The sequence below is a fragment of the Uloborus diversus genome, chromosome 1 (genome assembly GCF_026930045.1).
Source record: "Uloborus diversus isolate 005 chromosome 1, Udiv.v.3.1, whole genome shotgun sequence".
NCBI lineage: Eukaryota > Metazoa > Arthropoda > Arachnida > Araneae > Uloboridae > Uloborus > Uloborus diversus.
The window spans coordinates 218,854,241-218,871,013 of record NC_072731.1 but is presented as its reverse complement, the minus strand read 5'-3'; the positions used below and the strand labels follow the sequence as shown (position 1 = coordinate 218,871,013).

Genomic DNA, 16,773 nt, shown 5'->3' with positions numbered 1-16,773 from the left:
CATACACAGTAGAGTCTTGAAAATCCCGAGTCTCAAACGTTCGAGATTCTGCTTAATTTGAGGTGCTTTCTTTATATTTTAAGTTATTTTTTTGGTTGCTAAAAAATTATTTTCATCAAAATCTGAAAGTAGAAATATTTTGCCACTGCTTAATTAATTTAAGTACACACAATAAATAATAAAAAACAGCATTGAGAGGTTGGTGAGAGCAACACTCTTTAAGTGGCATGAAGTTTTCATCGGCTGTAAAACAGGAATTTAGAGATAATAACTTGATACGTAAAATTAACATTGATTAGCCACAATGTTATTCTAAAAGGCAAACCTTTTAGAATACTCGATTTCAGTCAAAAAGTAGTATCAAAATGAATTCGAGCACAGTCAAAACGCATGTTTGGTTATCCATTAATTTGCACACATGCAAACAACGTGAATGAAAAAAAACCCGTCAAAATTAGTTTAGAGGTAATTAAAGCAAAATTTATGTGGAAACTTCAGTGATAAATTTTTCTTGAAGACAATACTTCCTTTTCTTTATAAAAGGAAGTAAACGGCGCTCCTCCTTATGTCATCCAAACAGTGTAAAATTTTAATCTGGAGGAATTTTCCGGATAATCCGAGTTTTCAGAAATCCGAGGTTGCGTGAGCCTCAATTACCTTGGAATTCCGAGACTACTGTACATTCAAAATACAGTCGAGCCTCCATATATCGAACTTCCACATATCGAAATTTTCTATATATCGAAATCCCAGCAAATTTCAATGTTCATTACATAGAAAAATTGTCTCTATATATCGAAAAAATCTCTATATATCGAAAAAAAATTCGAGACATCGTAGATTTTTTTTTCACTTTAAACCGTTTGTCTCATGATAAATGAAGGTTAGGGGAGAAAATTATGTTTACTAAAGGTTGCTAAGAAACTCATAAGAAATCTGGGATTGAGGGATGTGTAGATAGGTCGTTGTTCCGTTCTGGAGTTCTTAAATTCCCTCAAGTTTATTTCAAATCTTAGTTGTAACCAGTAACACTGTAAAATCAGTTTCAAGTTATCCTTTTTGTCTGTTGATTATCATTCCCAGTCTTTTCAGCTTCAGTAAAAATCGTTCAAGTTAAGTAGATTGATTTTTTACTTTTCTCCCGATTATATTGTCAAAACAAAAATCCCCTCATGTTGCGAATCAAGTTGAACTGTCGAAGAATGAAGATGTATGAAGGCACAAAAATGTAATTTCTGTTAATTTTTCAGTTATTAACTTTCGTTTAAACCGTTGCTCGTATAAATTAGAAATTGGGTTTCATGCACGAAAATTAGCTTTAATTTTAGTGTTTTAGGAGATTTTTATGATAAAATAAAATCGTTTCAATATATTGAAATTTCAATATATCGAATTTTTTTCCAGCAATTTGCTACTTCGATATATGGAGGTCCGACTGTATTTTATCTATGGACAGCGAATGCAAGTTCTTGTTGATGCTCCAAAAGACACATAGAGAACAGTAAGTATGCACTACATTGAAAACAAAAAAGTCTTGAAGAGATTATCGCTTTAATTGTTCTAATAATTATCTTTGAATGGATTCAGCAAATCAATGGCTTCTTACCTGCCATTGCAATCAATTTTGCCATTTACCAACAATAGGGAAGTTTTCGATTTTTCAATTTTATTTTTATATGATAGAGTAACATGTACGAACATCATAGGTGAAAAAATTTTTGCGATACGATAAGTAGTTTTTTTAAAATTAATTTTTAAAGTTCAAGCGCCTGTGACGTCAGATGGCATAGGAAGTGACGTCCGATAGGAGAGAAACGCTAGCGAACCGGTTTCCATGTCATGGGAGAAATCGAAGAACGTGCATTCGACTTCGAAGATGAAACGTAAAAGGCTTATGTCCTCGCGTTTCTGGAACATTAAACCTCTCATCCTCTCGGAAATATTCGAATATCACCATTGATATTATTTGAGGAAGATTATTTAGATTGTGCTTTAACGAATCCGGCCTCCATAGTGTGTTCAAAAGGATTATTGAATTTCTAAAAAATAAAAATATCAGCGCGCTCAAAATGTCCCTAGCGAAAACAAGGGATCTTCGGCGGAAGGCTGCCCATTCGCGCCCTGTGACGTTTCAGAAGAGCGCACTTTTGCGCGTGGATTTTTAAAAATTCATTAAAAATCAACCACGGTGTTTTAAAATTCGGCGATGGTGAATTTTTTAGTTTTGAGGGTCAATTAACAATATGCAATAGCCAAAATATGAACATTTAATAGGTTGCAACTTCCCTATTGCATAAACATTAAAAAATATGACTAACATGAAAAAAAACCACTTACTGAATTGTCATCTTCAATCAATAGGTCACTAACACTTTCTTGAATAGAAGTATCACCTTTCTCATATTGTTTCTCAATATATTTTATAATACTTTGGTCGGAATGCTTATTGCTTTTCATTTCTTCATCTAGAGGAGCAACATAATCATCATCATCACTAGTCAAACCCAGTTCCTCACCATAGCTATAGTGCACCCACTGCCATAAGTCTTGCGAAGACATGGGCTAGAATAAAAATTTGAAAGTTTGTTAGAAAAAATAACTCTAGCACCTCTCAAACATGCTCGTTCGATATTTAATTTAGCAGAGGAACTTATACATCATATTATGCTAAAACATTAATAAAAAGTAAAAATATGTAACAACAATAGGTAAAAAGCTGCACATACTACAGAATCACCAACAACTCAACACAATTCACAGTTCCATATTTCCAGATTTTTCTTACATTCTAATGCTTCTTAACCCCTTGAGGACCAGCGCTCGCAAAACGAAGCGCAGCTACGGGACCGAACGTTCTGAAATGGAACGCCGCCATCGGCCCGAGCATTTACAGCAGTTAAGCCTAACTGAACAAAAATATTCATATAAAATCAGCATCTCAAAATAATGGCTTGAAATTTTAATTTTGCTTAAACAATGTACTACTGATTACTAATTATTAATATAAAGACTATTACATTATTAGAAGGAAGTGAAATAAGTGGAATACTAAAACTTTAACCATGTGCACAGAATAAAATGATATGTGCACAAAAACAAAGTTAGAGTTTGACGTCGTGAGTGTGGAATTAAAGAAAAAGAAATGTAGCAAAAAAATATGTTCCTTATGTAATTTTGATTAAAACAACTTAGGTCAACGAATTTAAACTTGTTATATTTCCCACGCGGCAAGTCTCAAAACTGCTTCATAATTCACTCGAAAACATTTCCTTTCACTCACTTCGCTAACCATTTTTATTGCAGTTTTCCATTCTCCAAATGAAAAAGAATAAATACAGAAGAACAATATCAGAAAGGATTCAAAAATAATCATAAACTTCAGGCGTCTTGAAATCATTTCTGTACTCTCATCATACGGGGAATCCCAAAAGTCTGGAACACATACGCAAAAATATTTTAACCTTCCTTCCCTCCCCCATAATTCATTCAGCTAGATGTATATCTCTTTCAATTAGTCGTAAAAAAAAAGAGAAGCAAAGATATAAACAAGAGCAATTGAGACCTCATAAATCATATGCGCAGAGCAGTGATTCACTGTTGTTTACATAAAAAAAATCTATCCCATTGAGAGGCCCAAATAAGAAACTAAAGCGTGTACATGAAGGTCAAAAACCATGTGACTCGAATATGATCAAAGTTATAGCCATTTAGCGCCATCTATTATCATTTAAATATTCAATTCAATCGTTCCATTTCGAGAAAGCGTATACGTGACGCTGGGACGTCAGTGTCGATCAGAGCGCGTAGCGTAAAAGTGACGCTGGGCTGATAGGAGAGGAATCGTTGCGTAGCGTCCGCGTGACGCTGGGTGCGAACGGGTTAAAGAGAAAATATCTATCTAACACACATAACTCAATTAAATGTACGCTGTTCTTTGAAAAAAATTGAATTTCAAACTATACTTGAAAATAGGTGTGCCAGGAATTGTACAGGATCTGTTGCGATATCGTGACAACTTTCATGTTCCAAAGATTGTGGGTAAAAATTTCAATGTATTGTCATTGTCCCCAAAAACTCACAATGAAAACGACTCATTTAATAACAGAGGAATCATACCTCTAGGCACAGAGATCGGCTGATTTTCAGACTTCAAACAAACTTAGTGATACGAAAGTACACTTATGGTTCTTCCTGATGTGAAGATGGTTCATCAGTGGGTGGAGGTGGAACTGACGTCATTTTCACTCTAACTCTATTCTTTTCCATAATCCGTGCTATGGAACTTTTAAGACTTTAAACTTTTGTGAAGTTTTGAGGTACGGACACTGCATCGACACCTTGTTGAGAGGAGCATAGTTGCAGATATTTGGTAATCCAAGAACTTTCACTCCCGTATCGCTCTATTACTTGTCTAGAGTCTCACTGTGAAAGCTGGTATTTTAAGCTCATTTCGGAACAAATGACAACATTCATTGGAACAAATGACAACCATACATGCATCAGAAAGCCAAAAGCAATTAAGGGAAAATGATCAGGAATTATGGGATTGCAGACATTATTTATGACATTACAAAAACAGGGGGGCCAAATCATTCATCTTATCATTTAACCCTAGCGTCAATGACCAAACTTTTCCCTTACTTTCAATAACCGGGTACCCGGGTACTCATTTTGAATTTCGAAAATTTAGAGCAGAAAAAAAAAATCTGACACCTCTTCCATTTAATTAAAACGTTTTCTGCCACCCTCATCTGGGGAAGTTTGTGTATCCTGTTTTTACCAAAAACGAAATGATTTATTGTATTCCAGCGTTTTATGTTTACGTTTCACGCTAAATTGTCTGTTAGAAACAAATGTTTCTCCAGTTTTTTCGTAATACTGGATGTATTAGATTTTACACTTTGGTATTTTATAGAAAATTCGTAGTATTTTATTTATTTATACCAGTAATGTTCAACTTACGACCCGCGGACCACATGAGGCCCGCGAAGCTCATACCATATACACATAGGCCTGTTGAACCAAAAAATATTATCTGTAATTTTATCCTCACTATCATTTGCTCAACCTTTGCTGTCATGCCGTCTGACATTCGTAGATATACTCAAAAAAAAAAAAAGAAAGATAATATATTCCAACTGGAATATTATTGTCTATATATTGAGAGAAACAAAGTTCTGATTTCGATATCACTGATGATGTAACAATATGTTCGTACATCAACAAAAAGAGAAAAGGCCGTAATATTATTTTCCACTTCTCATCATAAAAAAGAAGTTCTGGAGCAACCAAAAGTCACAACTATTTCGTTTTATAACAAAACAAAATGTAGTGTTGACACGACTGATCAAATTTTGATACTTTTGAAGCATTTGATCGAATGGTGAAAACCAAGGGGTGTAGTGCCCCGTGAAATATAATTATGGGTATACTTAATTTAATTTAAAATCTTAATTATATCTGTAAATGTAATTTGAATAAAGGTAAAATATGCGGAAACTTTCTGTGCGTCTACAATCTGCAGTGTGACTCATGTGTAATTGCAATGTTTTCAAGTGCTTATTAATTTGTATTTATTTTACTTTTTTTACAGCGTGAAAAAATTTTCGGATATGGGAAGGGAGTCCAATTCTTCGGTTTTACACCAGAAAATAAGTGAAAAAGTTGAAAAATGAACTTTTATCGGAAAAACAAAATCGTTTCTGCAGATTTTTTAGATTTTTTTTTTGGGGGGGGGGGGTTGGTACGCACTCGCAACTTGCTACAAATGTTCATGCTTTTGAACTATACTCTTCTCTAATCCTTCAGAAGAATATTAATGGTGAATACAATGCTGTTTTCCCTATCAAATATAAATAATTACTATGTAATTGCCGAAAGCGTTATACAATTTGAGGGCGCGATGCCAAAGGGGGGAGGGGGAGTGAGGGGAGGAAATGGAGGTCATAATTTGATTCAAAGGTTCATTTTACATGAGAATCATCAAAAATTGGTGCCAAAAGCATTTTGAAGGGGTATTTTTTGACGTGCAGTGCAATGGGTACCCGGGTACCTGGTTATTGAATCTAGGTATAAAAATTTTAAAGGCTAAAAAACTCCCTCCAAAATTTTTTTTGAAAACACAGTTACAACTTTCTTTAGTTCAGATTCGTGTAAATAACAAGGATTAAAAGCAATTTTAAAAAGACCTTGTTACCAAGCGTAAAAATTATGATAAAAGCCGCAAAAAGGTACCCAGGTACCCGGTCATTGACGCTAGGGTTAAAAAAAATATTCTTGGCACATAAAGAGTTTCTCCTATATGTTCTTTAAACGATGAATTGAAAATTAATCCACCTCAATAATTTGATCTTAAAAACATAAGTTATAGGCATTATCCTATGAGTTAAGCTTTGCATTTTATTGTACAAATATCATACACTAATGTTTTCATAAAAAGTATCATTTTTTCAAGATAAGGTATCTTATTTCTTCCAGCATGTCTTTTTTCATTGCTAATTTGGACTGTCTGAAAAGGGTAAACTGTATTAGACAGGAGAGCTACTATGCAATACACAACTTTTTATAATGTACTTCTTTTCCTTTCAGAAAAAACTTGTTTATTGTAATTCAATTTTGCTAGATTTTATTTTGAGCGTTATGGTTTGTTTGCTTAATTTGTTTTTAATAAATTGAAAATAAAAATAGGGATCTTTAAAGTAGAGAAGTCAGATTCTAAGATTCTAAAATTCTCCGGAGTTAGTCATTTTCCCTCCAACTCCACAGCTCCGATGAAAATTTAATTCTTTCAAAGATAGAAAATATAAGAATAATAACTGCATCTAACTAACACACCACAAAATATATGTCACTGAAAAATGAAGCAAGTTTTAATAACCCAAAATTTAGTCATAAAGTATCATTTCAAAAAAGTTTTAATTTGCATCCAAGACAAATTTTAAAAAGGAACTTAAAGCACTTACTTGCTCTATTAATGCTCTTTGCCAAATTCGAAAAAGCATAAGAAACGTTTTATCTCTAGCACCAAAAGATGTAAAAAAATGCTTCTCTGTGACAGTCGTGATTTGTATTGCATTAGGTATAACTCTTGCAGTTTTTTCTTTGGTCATGCTAGTGATATCTCGGCAACGTATCACAACCTGAAGAAAAAAATTATACCATGTATTTACAACTGTGAAAGACTAAAGCCTGGTATAACAGGGGTCTGGCCAGAGGATATTTGGGTCCGTTAACGGACCCTTCACAAAAATCCGATCAACCAAAACGGACCTTTCACAAAATCCCGATCAAACAAACGGACCTTTCACAAAATCCCGATCAAACAAAACGGACCCTTCACAAAATTCTGTTAAACAAAATCGGATCTGTCAAATTGTTTATTGAAAGAGCAAATCTGAAAGCAAAATAACGCATATTTCTGTGTATAAACCGATAATTTTTGGAACCTTTTTTAAAGTCAAATTATAGGGATCAACTTATACAAAATACGCTAATTTTGGAAAAAAAAAAAAAAATCGGCACTCTTGGAATGCTCCTGCAAGCGAAAAATAATTGCTACTGCCAAATAAATATAATGGTTGTTTGTTTTATCTCAGCTAATTAGCAGCGGTGTTTTTGTAAACTTTTCTGGTAAGCACTTTTCTCCGCTCATGATTTAATAAACAATAATAATGTATATCTGCGAAATGAACTAAGAACTGCAAAGGGATAGTAAGGGTGTGGAAAAAATATGATCGCTTCAGATAGTGTTACCAACTTCAAAATTATCACCACTTAGCCTCTGGCGTTGAACCTTTATAATGACTTGGTTAGAAAATATTCTCATCATTTTGCCAGCTTGTCAATATTTGCGTTTTTACTGTGCGGGTGCGGTGCGTGCGATGTTTAATTGTTATTTTGGGAGAAAATTATATGGGTTTTGATTTTTCGATGCTAACAAGGATGATTAACTTTAAATAAACTCTTTTAATTACCGTTTTTTTTTTCTTTAGATGTCTACATTTTGAAAAATGCAATCTTTTAACATCCGATATGAGAATCATATTTTGTTCTTTTTTCAAGCTAACTTCGCTTTATTAGGATTCAAATAAATGAAAAGTCTCTTTATATTTCTGTTAGAACTCTCATTTCAAGTTTTTAAAGCAAAATTCCATTTTCTGTTATGAGTCAAAAATTAAAATGCTAAATAGATGGTTTATTTTATTTTATTTTTTGGGTCAACTGTGTCCACAGATATTAATGATATGTTTATCATAGGACTCTAAAATGCAATTTTAAAATAATTTTATCAAAAATATTTCTTTTACAAACCGTTTTTATACTTTTGATGCCTTCACTTTGAGAATTGTGATCTCTTTGCATCCGCTATGGGAATCCCATTTTTCGAATTTTTAATGATTATTACGCTTTGTTAAGAGGTAAACAATTGAAATATCTTTTTATTTTTGTTAAAATCACGGAATTTATAAGTTTTAAACGAAATTCTGTGCTTTTTAAGAGTGTCTTGGGTCAAAAAGTTGAATGCTACCCTATTCTGACCCTATTCTGAATTTTATTTTATTAATTATATTTTTGTTACAATTATTTTAAGTACTGTACAGAAATATATTTAGTATAATTTAACATAATGTAGAATGGTAGATAAATATTGATACTTGAAAGAGCGATGCCCCCCCCCCCCCCCCGCCGCCAAATATCAGAAAAAAATCGAAGAGGAAAAAAAAACACTCAACTTTAAGTTTAATTGATGCAGTTTGTGCCATCTCTAAATTCTAAAATTTCGTTTTTAAAAAAAAAAAATTTTTTTTGCGAAATTTTTTTATTTTTCACAAAATTAATTCATTTTTCACAAAATTATTTGATTTTTCACAAAAAACGGACCCTGTGAAAAATCCTGGACAGACCCCTGTATAAATGTCAAGATTAGCTGGTGACTGTCAACATTCACATAGCAAAGACATCGGTAAAAGACCGAATATTTAATAAAGAACCATCATAGCTTTTACATTTTAAAAAAATGTCTCAACACATGACACAGTTTTCTGTGTATAAATTTTGTGTATAAATTTTACGGAACTGAATATGTTAATAGGAAAAATGCAAAAAGTAGCTTCTAAGCAGTTGTAAATTTATTCAGATTAGTGTCTAGAACAATAAGTTCTAGACACAAATCTATAACATGGATTGTAGACAGTTGTTTTTGAATCTTAGAAGTAAAGGGGCTTTATGGCAATATGAAAGTTATGCTGCAAATGTGTGCAGCACATAATGCACTGTTAGTCAGTACATTTTATCTCATACGTATTTACAACACACACAAATAAAATTTCATTGAAATAAATTCAAAGGCATTCTGTGTTTTTTTTTTTTTTTATTCCTAAAATATTTTATTTAACCAACACAAATTATTCTTCTTACAAAAATATTTTAAGCATTTCTCATCTTTTAACAACTTTAAGCCACTAAAATAAACTTTAATAATGAAGAAAAAACCAACATAAAACTACTTTAAAAAATGAACTAAAGAGAACTTACGAAGGTTTCCCAACGAAAAATATTGGCATAAAAGCACAAATAATTCAATGAAACATACAGTCTCCCTTGTACTAAAATATCCTTTTGAAGTGCACATGAATAATCTACAAGTAAAAAAAAATGATTTCATTAACTCAATTGACATTATTCGGTAAATTATCGCCCATTAGCCAGGGCTAAAGCAGAAATACATGAAATAGACTGCCAGTCCTTTCCAGCCGAGGACTGCAGTCTGTGCTAATTCTATATTAGCTACCAGTTTGTTGGGCACTCTTGGCTTCCTTAAGAGGTTTTCCATCTCCAGCTCAGCCACTTTCCTATGCCGGGCTGATGAGTGCTAATAAGCACGAAACTGCAGTCCTCGGCTGGAAATGACTGTGCTGGCGGTGTATTTCATGTATCAATTGACATTCATTGGGATTTTAGTGAATTTCATATTTATTTTGCAAATACATTAAATAGGTACTTCTTTATTATTAAAATTCAGGGTTCCTACTCCAAAATAGAAATTAAAATGAAGCACCCATTATTTCTCCAAAAAATAAATTTTAATAAAATGAAATGAAAAAACTAGGACTACAGTATTTTAAGAGTAAAAATTTTGAGGAAATTTTGTGATTTCGCAGTAGTTCAATATTGTGCAAAAAAATCATTAAAAAAAATAAAGAAAGAAAAGAAAGAAACATGTATCTGAGGAATGTAGTATTTTGAATATTTTCAAAATTTAGTATTTAATTAATAAAAAAATCATAAAACTAAGTCATACTCTGATTATTAACAACTTTAATTCCCATATCCACATTTATGTCATTAAACCGTTAAAAAAACAAGATATAAAAAAAAGTTGTAAAGATCGAATAATGTTAAAAGTTTTGAAGTTGGGGACCAGAAAAAGAAAAACATGTACCTCAGCAAAAATCCCCACAAAAACATCATGTCAGAAAAAAAGGGGGTATTTATGTAATTGCTCGAAACACTGCAAATTTTGGCAAGAAATGAAAAGCAAATTTCTTTGCAAAGTTTCTGTTTTTGCAGTTTAAATGTGGTGTACTAGTTAGCAATGCTGCTAAGGCACAAAAGCTGATAAGTGGACATTTATTGAAATAACTGTTAATCAAACTGAAACATGAATGATTAGTTTTCCTGAGCAATTAAAAATACATTATCAGTTTAAGAAAACAGAAAGCAAAAGCTGGGAAAGCTTTTAAAAAAAACATTTATTAGACATTAATTTTGAAGAAGAAAAAAAAATCAATTCATAACATTCACAAAGATGAGATGTCTTCCTCAGTACTTCATTGAAACATTAAATTTCATTAAAAGAAATAAACAATGGGCTTTGAAATTAAAGAGAGAGGAAGATAATTAAGAAAATGCAAGGAAAAAAAATTTATATTTTTTAAGCATTTATTTAAAAAAAATCCAAAATAAAGCATTTTGTCAAAAATAATTAAGAACTTTTATTCAAAATTGAGCACTTGGAAACAGGTTATTGAGGGGGGAAAAGCACTTTTAAAGACCCAGGAACTACTGAATATTCTAGAAATTATATAAAACAAATACAGGGGTGGAAAATCAAAAATTCATTTCTGTATCAGCTTTGTATTAGCAAAAATGCCAATTTTGTATCAGAACCAACAGTTTTGTGTCAGAAAAAAGTTTTGTATCCGGTGAATTCACGGTTTTGGAATAAATTTTTAATTTTGTACATTCACTACACAGTTCGAAGTAAATACAAAACATTTTCAGCAAAAAAAGTACATAAATAATTTTTAAAATCCAATGTAGTAGCAAAATTGTAATTAAAAAAAGTGTGCAAAAACTATTTTTAGTAAACGTATGATTAATTATAATGCATACCTAACTAGAATCTTATTTTAGTTCCGTGGTTATTTTCTAGAAGTTGATAAGAACAAATTATCGATCATGATATGTGTTTAAAGTGGTATTTTTCAATGCCAGAATTTGTTAAGCGGAAAAAATATGAACTCTCTTGAAAAGATGAAAAATTTGGCATTTGAATTTTTGGCAAACAACTAAAGAGTTGTTTCAATCATTTATCATATATTTGTTTATAGCATTACATGACACATACAACAACCAATGGATTTCAGTAAATAAAATTTTGAAAAAAATAAATAAATAAGCCTATAAAAGTTTCTCAAGTTTTAAAGACTTTCTCATCACTTAGATCTTTGAAGATTTTAAAAATCCTTAAAAAAGAAGCTAAAAGTGTTTCAAAATTTTAATTAACAACTACTGAAGAAATTATTTATCAACATTTATATAAAAAGAGAGCTTACTGATTCTTGTCAGGCAATAGATTAACATTACTTTCAATTCAATGAAGCAACATTTTCAGGAGTAACATTTCATTGGCTGAACAAAAAAAAATTAAAAGAAAAAAAAAAAGACATGAACTGCACAAAATTTTCTTACTTAACATCGATAGTATCCACAGCAGAAAATTTATTGAATAAACTATATTTTGTTTTATAATTTATATGTAAGAGATGCAGGTATGCATGGCAGCCAGTAGATAATGTGCTAAAGAAACAACTTTTTTCAAAAATATTTTTAAGGAAATGGATGTTTGTATGTGCGGTACAGCTTAAATGCAGTTTATTTTCAGATTAATTTTAATATTTTTATGAAGTCTTAAGACACTTTTTCTACATATATTATAAAATTATAAGTAGGGAAATGTGAAGCAAAGTGAAATAGTTAAGAGAACTTACTTTTTTCAAACTGAACAAATTGGAAATGCGTGCTGAAAACTATAGTACATAAAGAAAGAACAGTGAATTTGAAAATAAAACCTTCATTGAAACATTTTTATTTATTTTTTTTTTATATTTTTTTTTATTTATTTATTTATTTTTTTTTTTTTTTTTTGTACCTTCAAAAAAAGGTGGGAAAATTTCATTTCTTTTTTTTTGTAGGGCAAAGTTAAAAAAGAATATTTTTTTCTAATAAAATATTTTCTATTTGATTGTTAAAGATATTAATGATCAAATAAATGAGTAAAATTAAAGAATAGAATGAGTGATTTAATGAAAAGGAAATGAAACAATAAACGGATAAATAAATAAGTTAATATATGAGAAAGAGTAAATGAAGGAATAAAAATGTGGATTAAAAAAAAAACATAAGTAAATGAATGAATAAATAAGGGAATTAGTAAAAGGAAATAATGAATGAATACGTCAGTGATTTTATAAAGGATTGTATAAGTAATTCAAACAAACTATTTCACTCTGCACATCTGCTTTGCCTCGCATGCACTTGACTCACTGTGCAAAGTATTTAAAATATAAATAAGTATAATATTAAGCAAATAAATACTGCAACAAATATTAGTAGGTCTAAATTGTTAATCACAATGTTAAAACCAAGAACTTTATCATTTAACAATGAAAAAATTTATGACTTACAACAAAATATTACGATATGAGTATCAATTTTTGAATATGGCTTACATTAACATATTCTTTGATTTTCAGATATATATATATATATATATATATATATATATATATATTGACTGAAGTAGACTACATTTGTTAGTACATAGTTAAAATATTACTAGATAGGTGGCGATAAAAGCAATAAAAGCAGAGTAAATATTTTCCCATTCCACTTTGACCAGCTATTTCACTTTTCTCTACATTCCTCCACATCTTAATTTTATTTAAAATGTAAAAAAAATTATAAAATTAGAAATAAAAAAAGGCAATTAAAAGTAACATAGCTGAAAATAACTTCCACTTTTTAAAATTGTTGAAAAATGTACAAGATGCAAAAGGATTGAAACTTAAGGCATAGCACGCAATTTTCGGCAAATATAAGCAATTCTTTCCTCCCTCTTTTACTTATATGTTTCTTTTTAGCTTTCAATGACAAAAAATAAATGCAACAGCTATTTTTTTCCTCGTTGTAAATGTTTTTGGATAGTAAAATCTCTTTTTTTGTTGCAGAGTTTGGCGCAAAAATCGCGAATTCGGCCATTTTTAAACGACTTCAAAGGAGGTTTTGTATTTGTATACGGCTTTTTATGTATGTTCTCTGATTTCTCCAAGATGCCTGGACTGATTTGAAAAATTCTTTTTTTGTTTGAAAGGGTATACTATACTTTATGGATGGTCCCATGGTAATTTTGTCAGGATCTGATGAGGGGTCTCAGAAAAATCTAAGAAACTTTAAATTTCATACGTTCTGACTATGTAATTCAACTTGCGTCAGTCGAGCGATATGTCACAGGTCACGTGGTTTTACCGTGAATGGCGCATTTTCTTGATGGAGGGGTCTTGCCTTGAATAATATTTAATTCACACGCAATCGGCACGTTTTTCACGCCACCGCCTGTACATTTTAATTATATTCTTACTGATGCATCAATTACTCATGTAGCAAATCAGTAAATTAAATGTGTTTTGCTACAAAACTAGTTTATTAGTATTAATTTAATGTATATATGTTTTTTTGCTGATAAAAAACTTTATTTTGTCATTAAAGTTTTTCATTTTTTTAACACTTCAGTTTCTAAATACATTTAGTAATCAATTCAAGGGAAACTGAAGGCAAAAATCCCCCCTCCCCTCTTTGACAATTAAATTTTTATTCCTTAATAAATGTATATTGCAACTGGTGTCCAATTTCTGAAGTTTGACAAGTATTCTAGATTTAATCTTTCAGGACACCGTCAGTTTAACTTACAGTTATGGCAACACTAATTAACAAACTAAGTCAGAATTCTTTTATGTACTATGCTTCCCGATGACTAAAAGAGGCCTGGACCGATCAGGACAGTTCTTTTTCTGTTTGAAATGGTGCACTTCTCCCGGTTGTCTAATGGTCATCAAGTCCGGGTATGAGGGATTCTGAAGAAATCCAGGGAACTGTTCAAATTTCATACTCCCGCTTTGTTGTTTGTAAATTCATAGCCTATAACTTAGTGAAACAATCTAAACCTACTCAGTTTCATTAGGTAGTAGTTTATAGGAAGCTCCAACTTCAAAAGGTTATTAAAAATTAAGAGAGATCGTACATAAATAGTTAGGTATTAAAATAATTCCTTGTATAGTATTTTAAATCAATGTTTATTTTACGATTGAGTGTTTAGTTTAGTTGGTTTCTGTACTGGAATTGTAAAATAAATTTGATTTATAGGTTTGGGTACATATATAGGAAATCGTATATAAGTATGACCAATTAATTTTTTACTTTTTAGTTCATCTTTGTTTTTTGATTTCGGTTCTTTTTTTATTTAAAAATAAATTTGTATCAGGTTGTATCAGAATTTGAAAATTGGCTCAGTTTGGTGCAGATTTTCCACCCCTGCGCCTGTGTGAATATAACGTGAATGCTAGAAACTTTCCTGGAGAACAAGAAAATTTAATCACACACACACAACAACAAAATTGAGGGAGAGCAATATGAACAATGGATCAGGCAACAGTTGTAATACTTATACTATTAATATTATTTACGTATCTTAAGAAAATAATTACAAAATGATAATTAAACAAGTGAACAAAAACAAGTTTTAAAGGGAAATAAAATTCTATGAATTATATACATACCAACAATCAAACGTTCTGTATCAGGAACAAGGTTTTTAAAAAGTCTTTTAAAATCATCACTCTTAGACTTGTACGTAGGATTTAACATCTACCAATAGAAAGAAAAATATTTGTATAAGAACATAAGTTTTATATGCAAAATTTTAATACACTAGCATAGTCAATGTGGGAGGTTAACACCTAAACCCTCATTGCTACACCCCTGATGAAACAAATATGCTTGATGAATGTGCTTAATTTACAGTTAAAAGCCTATTATCATACTCAACAGGGACAGTTCTTTAGAAAGTAACCGCCCAACCCCCCATCCCAAACAAAAAAAGATTATATATTTTTGAAGACAAAGGAATTCAACTTTTATTTTTTGTACCCAGAAAATAAATAACAATAATAATTATGGCAAATAAATAAAAAAATAAGTATACTTCCAAAATTTATGTGAAAAGCAAATATATTTTTGGAAAAAAAATTAGGACCAACTTTAAAACAGCAGCTAGAAACTTCTAAAATGTAAAAAATAATTTTATTCTTTGAACATCCAAAAATTATTGCAATTCGGCTCATTAAATCGATGATAACTTTTTTAAATTTTAAAGATATCGAGTTGGAATTTTATTATGAGCTGCAAGATCGACTTGCGCTTTGGATTATGAAGGTTATAAACTGCTATCTTTCACGCATGCACAGTGAAAATTCAATTGCTATAAACATTCATATTTCTTCAAATTTTCAATGTTTTAACTTCAAATTTTATTCAACTGAAAATAAAAATAATGAAAAAAAAGTTAACAGATGGCAAAATTTTGCAAATAGTAGTTGCATACACGTGTTTCAAAGTTCCTTTTAACCTCAAAGCATGTATATGCAATTATTCGCAGATTGTGTGCTTTATCAACATTGTTTTGTATTATTTTTACTAATGATAGTTCGTGCATAAATTTATAAATTTCAAAATACTATTTGTTTCTAAAAACTGGCATAAAAAGGTGAGAATTAAAAGTGCAGGAAAATAAAACGCAATGGTACAACGAATTCGTCTTTTCTCATTTTTTGAGGATACCATGTGACCTCAAGTCATTAGCAGCTCTCCATTGATGCAATTGTCTCTGTCACTTGCTAAATGACTACCGGCGAGAAGAAACTTCCTTGGGGTGGTCTCCCAGTAGGGGTTTCTTTCTGCCCACTACCCCCGCATTTGTTAAGTGGGCCGGATTCGAGCAGTCTTGGATCTAAGCTACAAAGCCATTTTAGGGCGGACTAGTCTTAAGGAGTTTAAATTAGGGACCCTCAAGATCCTACTATGAGGTCAGTCAAATTTTGACAGACACATATATTTTTAAGAATACATGATTCTTCCATAATTTCAGAGTAGCGCGGACTTTGATAGGTTCCGCTATATCAAAATAAAATATTGTAACGGATCCGGTGCAACTTCCAACTTTCTTGAAAGGACGACACAGTTCTTGATTAAAAGCACAGGAAATTTATTTACACTATTGTACAGGAAAGATCGTCAACAACTGCTAAATTAATCATCAGCAATTAAGCAAATATCACACAACACCGTAAACTCCACGGTTACACACGTATTTACTTCCAAATACGAAAGACAACACAGCGAAATGCTTCGCAATAAACAGAGCTAATACACTCTCAG

At 31.1% G+C, this 16,773-nt stretch overlaps 1 protein-coding gene across 1 annotated transcript in view; it reads right to left on the bottom strand.

Moving 5' to 3' along the window:
- Positions 1-16,773, bottom strand: part of LOC129218786 (protein Aster-B-like) — a 55,715-nt gene that overhangs the window by 22,449 nt on the left and 16,493 nt on the right. Inside the window, exons 4-7 of the mRNA XM_054853112.1 lie at positions 15,117-15,204; positions 9,535-9,638; positions 6,963-7,139; positions 2,338-2,562 (exon numbers count right to left, since the gene is read on the bottom strand). Of these exons, the coding sequence (XP_054709087.1) occupies positions 2,338-2,562; positions 6,963-7,139; positions 9,535-9,638; positions 15,117-15,204 (594 nt within the window). The remainder of the gene's footprint in view (positions 1-2,337; positions 2,563-6,962; positions 7,140-9,534; positions 9,639-15,116; positions 15,205-16,773) is intronic.